The 7,938-nt window shown below is 36.6% G+C and overlaps 1 protein-coding gene across 1 annotated transcript; it reads right to left on the bottom strand.

Annotated features, from left to right (window-relative positions):
• On the bottom strand, window positions 1-7,845 carry sh3glb1a (SH3-domain GRB2-like endophilin B1a). Its single transcript, XM_082183940.1, has 9 exons — window positions 7,451-7,845; window positions 6,342-6,483; window positions 5,193-5,321; window positions 4,807-4,940; window positions 3,877-3,969; window positions 1,682-1,771; window positions 1,450-1,550; window positions 1,149-1,359; window positions 1-1,059 (listed from the first exon to the last, which is right to left on the bottom strand). The coding sequence occupies exons 1-9, from the start codon at window positions 7,511-7,513 to the stop codon at window positions 952-954; spliced, it is 1,071 nt and encodes a 356-aa protein (XP_082040066.1). The 5' UTR covers window positions 7,514-7,845; the 3' UTR covers window positions 1-951.
• Between the last annotated feature and the right edge of the window lie 93 nt (window positions 7,846-7,938).

The raw sequence follows: 7,938 nt of genomic DNA, 5'->3' as shown, positions 1-7,938 counted from the left end.
GGAGGGTAAAAAGTCTACACATTTTTATTATGTAATGAAAACATTGTTTATAAATCTATGATAGTAATCAGAATTTAAGCAGTTAGATAACCTGTGCTTTTGTAGTTATAAATGTAAACAAAAAAAATGTGCTTTTATTAGATAGAGGATGGCATAAATGTGTAAAATTAGCACTCATCTTTTTTTTTTTGCTTTAAACAATTTAAAAACATCAACCTCAAGACGATTGTAAGGCACATGGGTATAAAAAAGTAGTTATCAGTAAAGAGATTTTGTTTGTATCATGAAATGAATAACTGGATCATAATAGGATGTATCCTTACCATGCGCTTTTTGAAAACTGCATGAATATAAAAAGGACAGTTTCATAATTCATAACAGGAAAGGCTGTCTGCGTGCAAATAAAGCATTTTCTTTGTGTGCTCAAACTTTTAACACAATGAAGAGAAATGTAAACCGCAGAAGATAATAATTGAGGCCCATGTCAGCTACGATGTGGCTGCATAACCCTGAAAATAAATTATGGCATATTCATATCTCCACTTCTACAGGAACTGCTTTGAAATGTTCTAGAATCTAATAAGAGTTCATGTACATAATGGAAGCCACTTTCAAATTCATAAAAAAAGACAAATCAGTCTTAATACTTTCTAGTTGTAAACACATGTAAATACTCAAATAAGTCACTCTTGGAGTTTTTGTATAATAACAAGGCATGTTGGCAGTAAACATGTCACATCAAAAGCATTTACAAAATAATTCTGCATTAATTCATCTGTAAACAGTCTTCCGGTTAGAACCTCTTCCCATACTGGGACTGCAAGACGTCACATCCAATGAAATACTGTTGCATGTGAGCAGCACAAGACGTCTTGTTTGCATATACGGTACACAGCACAGCTGGATTACACTATACCGATCTATTTTGGTTCCAACAACACTCGTTTTCTTTTAATTTAGCAGCTCCAAATAGGTAATGGGCACTTTTCCCTTCTGAGTCCCACGTTCCCCCATCAGCCAATCAGAGTCCATGCCTGGAACGCTGCTCACCATGATCACCTGAAAGAAAAAGGACATGCTATGCCACTAGGAATTCAAACCAAGAAAAGTATTATTCAAAATCAGCGACACACAAGTGGGCCGCCTACCTCATCGGCCAATAAGGAGAGCTCGTTGCTGCCCGCGGCGTCGTAATCGTACAGCACTCGCGCTTTACGGCTCCCGCTGAAGTTCTGCAGCTCGGTGAAACCTGAAGACGCATTGCCTGTGGTGGAAGGAAGAGGGGCTGACAGTGACAGGATGGGTACGGAGACACTGGCCGTCGACTGGTTGTTGTTGGAAGAGAAAGCCGAAGGGAAGCTGGAGGGGAAAAAAATTCCAGATGAGTTAAATAATAATTAAAATGATTCTAAAACAGGAAAAAAAATATATATACTGATTATATCTTACTTTCCCAACTGCTTTTGGAGGTCCACCATGTACTGGTAACACTGGGCGTAATATGTCATCTGAGCCTCCACAAAGTCATTTAGACAGCGGAGATGATGGGCCTGGGGAAGAAAGAGGGTTGGGAGAGAGATGATATGGTCAGACATTGGGGTTTTCGAGTAAAACTGAGGGCTTGTGAGATGTGGATTGGCAGGCGGCCCAGTGAGCGGCAGGTTTTCAGATGAGAGCTCACATGTGTACTGCTGATTCCTTCCAGAAGAAGCCTGGTGATTTCTGCCTGTCTGTCAAACTCACTCTGTGTCATCTTCAGATCCTGCTCGGCCTGAAAGAGAGTGAGAGAAATAGTCAAGGAATGTTTTGCTGATTCTAAGTCGGCATGAAACGGAAGTTGCGATAGTCTTTTCTTCCCTATTGTGACGTATATCCGAGTGAAGCGGCTTCTCGAACAAAGAAAAATGTAGAGCGGGAATTGATATTGACAAGTATATGAATATGCATTTTTTTTATAAAACAGTAGGTGCAAAATACCTGGATGACATTCTGCTTCTGCTGAGATTATGAAGTGATAACAATATGAGGCAATAAGTGAATTTAGATGCAGTATTGCCAAGTGTTGTAAACTAAAACTGTTAAAAATTGTTTTTGGTAATTGTAATAAAGCTGATATTAAATAAAATAAAATATAAATATTAGTTTAAAACATTTAAACAAAACAACTGAAATAAATAAGTTAAAGTACTAAAATGAATGAAACTGAAATGGGAAATAAATATAACAAAAGCACATAAAATGATCTTAAAATGAAAACTGGAAATATAAACATTAAAAAAAAAATCAAAATATGAATAAGTAATATAATAGTATGGGCATATAACAATGGTATGGGCATTATAATGATAAAAGTAAATAATAATTATAAAAATCGAGATATCAGATAACTAGTCAACAGAAAGCAAGTTTCATGCAAGATCCTTTGAGTGGACCTTGAATCTACTTTTTGTATTCAGTTTGCAAGCTAACAGCCTGCTAGCTTAGCCTGCTAGCTTAGCCTCCTAGCTTAACACATTGTTAATTTTTAAGAAACTGTGTTTTGATTAGCCATCAGGCATTGAGGAATCTTGCGTAACACCAGAAACATAAAATGTTGGAAATTACAGGCAAAGAAAAAGCCATGTGAACACAGGCAATACTGCCTAACTGATCCACAATTTCCAGTTTATCACTGTAGAGAGAAACTCATCACGACACAGACTGCAGTTTTCACATTAGCGCCAAGATTCACAGATGATCCAAAATGGCAGAACATTCTCCTTACCTTTGTCACTTCCTCTGCCCACATCTGCACAGCATTTGAAAACAGCAATAATATATTTAGAGATAAAACTGAGGATTAACACTTAAACTACACAGACTACAACCACAACATTAGCAGCTAGCATCACTGAGGAAAATTTAGCATGGTAACCCAAGTTTCCACCAAAATACTATAGTCGTTGTGACTAAAACAAATAAATGCATTTGATTTCTTTCAAACAGACACTTTCAGAGGCATTTTGGTTTTTGATTTTGATTACAGTGGTGTGATTACCAAGTTAACAGTTTTATAGTGCTAACAAGAATCATAATATGGTATTTTGTCAAAAACTATGGTTAGCATGATTAAGAATGCAACACAAATCACTGCTGTTGCAAGGAACATGAACTATTTGCAGCATTTGACTTAAAACTACTTTCTCACTTCACAGTATCAACGCAAACTAAACACTTCCCATTTTGGAAGAGGGCAGCTGTTTGTTTGGGTACTAATGTGTGTATGTGGGTGTATATATACAGTATATATGTGTGTAGGTTGAGTGCTGGACTTGAGGAGACAATCTTGAAGCACTTCTGTACTTCTCTTGTGAAACTGGGGCCAAGGGCGAAGAGCAGTTTTGAAATGTCATCACGATGTTGAGCAAACATGGATATCCTCTTTCCAAACTCTATAAGCACAAAAAAAGGAACCTGGAAACACACACACTGCTAATATCCGGGACAAAAGAGCTTAATCAACAACTTAAAGAGGAACTAGCATGTCTTAAAGGTGGCTCTTCTTAAGCAGGGTGGAACTTGGCACTGGAGAGAAACACACGCAGACCAACCTTTAGCCACTTTACATGGAGAAAATTCACCATGAAGGAGAAATTGGCAACATAGCCAGCGTCCCCTGGTGGAGGGGTAGATCCGAGAGGCTTTCGTGTGCCGACACAAAAACAAGAGACAGTTCAGAACTGCGTTTAGGAAAGATGGCAAGTGCCATCTCTGATTACTAGTTTATGGGCTGGAGCTTACATTTGTAAAGAATTTCCAGTAGGAAATTCTGTGACGTTACATCATATTTAAGGGGAAAATGCCATTTTAACTCGTGTAGAAGCAATAATAACTCACCAGAGCTCTGGCATCAGCCATTTTGGCTTTCTTTAGCTTGGTCTTTGCGGCATCAAGGTCCAGTCTTTTGTTCTGAAGCAGTTTACGCTCTTTCTGTAAAGAAGCAGAAGAGTTTGTTTTGTTAAAGTTGGCATGAAATGATGCACGGATAAATCATTTGTGTACAACAAACACTGCAATATTCCATAAAAAAAGGAATTTAAAGTTAAATATGCACTGTTAAAAACTCTCTGACATTCTTTAAGCTAAACCTTACCTGTTATAGCTTCACACATTTAGTTTCAATGGTGAAAAAACACATTAAACCCAATTGAGAAATATGATTAACTTTAAAAAGTAACTTTTCTATTTTCATACAGAAAAATAAATTAGTTTATCCATGTGATGCAAAGCAGAATTTTTCATGATCCTTTTAATATGCTGATTTGCTGCTCAATAAACATTTCTTATTATTATCAATGTTGAAAACAGTTGTGCTGCTTAATATTTTGATGGAAACATAATTTTTTTTTTTCAGGATTTTTTAAACTTTTGATCAGAGGTGTATATAGCCATGTTTCAAAATAACATCCACCTTATTTTTTACACACAGAAGTAAGCTATTTTCTGTGAACGAGTGAGACTTTCAATTCATTAGCCGCTATAGGCAAATAAGAATAAAAAAGTGCAGTAAATGGCGAAAAATTGTGCTGCAGACCATTGTGTTTATAATAATTATATAATAATTAATTATTTATAATAATAATTACAACAATACATTAAAATAACACTGTAAGAAATAACAGTTTGCAATATCAAGCAGAACAACAAACTGTTTTGTACAGCTAAAAATAACCGAAGCTGATTAGGCCAATTTACAAATGGCCTCAGCCGCACTTACGTGAAAAATAAGGTGGGTGTGTTTCAGTTATTAGGGTTGCCTGATCTTACCAATAAAGTCTTGAAGTCTCCTTCTAAAAAGTTGCGGAAAGGCGTGAGGAAATTGATGGCAGAGCTCTGAATGAACTCTCGCTCCGCTCCTCCGATCTGCTTCTCCGTCTCGCCACACTTAATGAGAGCGTTTCCTGCGGACGGAAACGGACCAACTGTACAATATACTAATTCAATATCATCAACATGATTTTAATCAAAAGATTAAATATTTTATCAAAATTGTGAGATGTCTAAAGGCCATTCTCAACTAGCTGACAGTCTACTAGTGTTTAAGTATGTGTTTACGTTCAAGCAAGGGGTAATGGGGTACTGTCAATGGTCTACTATTATTGAATGAGGCACTATGGGTTATCCACTATGCTGCCTGTGTGTTTGGTGCTTACCGTAGGCTGTTCCAGGCCCAGATTCATTCCCAGAGTCGATCATGGATTGCCCCAGAAGCTCATGGTTGTTCATCCGTGTTGGGGCCTTCTTGTCTAGTTTTTCATAGAAGAATTCTTCTATTCTGACATCTGAAAATGCAGATAGTATGAATAACATTACAATATAAAAACCTAAGTTACATAGTGCCACATAAAATTCATATACATTCATTATATATTTTATATAGACTCATTTCAATATTTATGAGTAAAAAGGGTACTGTATTTACTGTAAAAAGTAGTAAACTGTTACCTTATGGAGCTAGTTCTACTTGATCATTTATAGGATATTGGTAACCAGACCCCAACCCCAATGGACAACCCATTGATTCTGTAGTATTTTTTTTCCTACTATGGAAGTCAATGGGGTCCATCAAGTGTTTGGTTACCAACATTCTTCCAAACATCTTCTTTTGTGTTGATCAGAATAAAGAAATTCATACAGGTTTGGAACAACTTGAGGGTGAGTAAATGATGACAGAATTTTCATTTTTGGGTGAACTATCCCTTTAACTAATGGGACCTTATTGTAATGTGTTACCAGTTTTTTCCCCTTCTTTCCAGACATGACTAATAACAATAATAATTATATTTAAAAAGTAAAAAATAATTAAAATAATTACCAAATAATTAAAATAATTAAATACTACAGCACCATGGTTGCATCCTTAAAAGCAATCACTAAATACAAAAAAAGAAGAGTAAAGGAATGTGATTTTCTAGATGTGATTGAGTAGACAGGTGTGTGTGCTAGATGTGTGTTTTAATCAGCTGTTTGTTCCCTCCTGTTGTGCAAGTGTTTTTCTGTCCTGCTGATAGTTGAAAGTGGTGTGGCACCATAGTGAGGCTCTAACAGCTGTAGTTATAGTTACAGACTTTCTGACATTTTGTGAGTTTTGAACATGAGGAAAGAAGAAATATGGATGGGTCCCAGAGAAGAGGAACCTTCTAAGAGAAATATAATTAAATTGTACATGTAAAGGTCGAAACATAAAACAAACACTAGTAGTAGGTCCTCGATATCTTTCCATGATGGGGTAAAATAATTAACCGCTGATTAGATGAAGATGTCAAAGCTAATGAATCATCTAATCACTGAATGGATCTTACTTGGGTTTGGCTGCAGTAACACTTCTGTCTGCTTCAAAATCTTCTCTGTCCATTGTTTAGTGCATTCAGCTCTGGTGAGGAGATTCTCCAAATGAGCATCCAACTCTGTCTTCTCAGCCTGGCCAAATTTTTCTTCTGTGAACTGTATGTGAAGACAGCAGGCATTAAAAAAAAGAAAAGAAAAAAAGTTTGCCCATATTACTGTCACAAATATATTAAACAAGTATAAAGTGTTATCACATATAATACCTTCTAATGTTCAACATTTTGAGATATATACATATATAAAAAGTATACTTAAAAGTATACCTTTATACACTAAAAAGTGGGCCAATTTAGTCCCAAGTAGTACTAAAACAGTTACAGTACACTTACAAGTATAGCCTACTTCTAGTACATTGATAGAAACTTTTTAATGGATAAAGTATACTTAAAAATGTACTTGAACTTTCCTTAAGTATAGGCTACTTTTTGGTAAAGGCTCCCAGAAAGGAAAGCCTAGAGCTCAAACTAATGTATAAAACAAACTTAACCGCAGTTTTCACATCATAATAGCAAGTCGACATAGGCAGCGTTTTGAGGCATCGTTGACGTGTATTTTTTCTGCATCATCAGCACATTTGACAATCTCTATGATGATGGATAAAAATACTCTCTGGCTAGACAGCTCAGTGGGTTTTAAGACACAGCCTTTGTGTTTTTGTGCTGAGCTCTGCCGGATTAAACTCTACTTTAGCCCGTTAGCGTTAGCCTCACAAACTAAATCTGGACAAAATTTTAAAATGTCAGTGTGTATTTTGACCATATGACAAAGTATGCATGTCTAATCGACATTACTGAGCCTTTACTGTTTGCTTTTGCCATAAAATCAAGAAATAATGACATTTCGCTGCTAAATCGATTAACAAAACCGATTTAGAGCACGAGAGAGAAAGAGAGGCCCTGAATAAAAGAGAAAGAGAAAGAAAGATACAGAAATAGCCTACAACATTGGAAATCTCTTAAAGCGCCTTAACGTCCAAAATGCCAGTGTTTAGGGTAAAAGTGTTGAAATAAAACCTAAATAAAAACTTTACGCATCTTTACAGAGAATCTGAATCTTCACTTACTTGCACCGCCCGACTGAATAAAGTACCAGCGTCCGCTGCCAGTCTTTTCACGTTAAAATCCATCTTTAACTTTTCAATATAAAACTATTTATTAAAAGAGGGCGCACGTCAGGATTGTGTAAATAAACGTGTTGACATCAATGTTAGCCTTTATTACACCGGCCGGGTTTTTTTGTGTGTGAAAGTATGACTGAAGCAACAGCCGGAGAAGAGGAAGATCCACCCACGGATCTGATTACTGCGAGCACAGAATCGGACCTGGACCTCAAGAAGTGTCCGGTATAACCAAATGGGTCCAATTGTGTGCACCTTCATCATTATACACTCCGAAACGCTTTCGGGACTTCAAACAGAAGCATTTTCAGCAACATAATATGTTGCTTAGAGATCGTGGTATTTTGTTTTTTGGCCCAGCCTCAGTCTGCCACATGAGTCAGGCTTGTTGTTTCATGTTTGGAGGAAGTTTTGAGTCTTCACATGTGAAGATG

Source organism: Leuciscus leuciscus (genome assembly GCF_965113295.1).
Source record: "Leuciscus leuciscus genome assembly, chromosome: 11".
Taxonomy (NCBI): Eukaryota; Metazoa; Chordata; class Actinopteri; order Cypriniformes; family Leuciscidae; genus Leuciscus; species Leuciscus leuciscus.
Note: the sequence above shows the minus strand (reverse complement) of the source record. Positions and strands in the feature narration are given on the sequence as shown.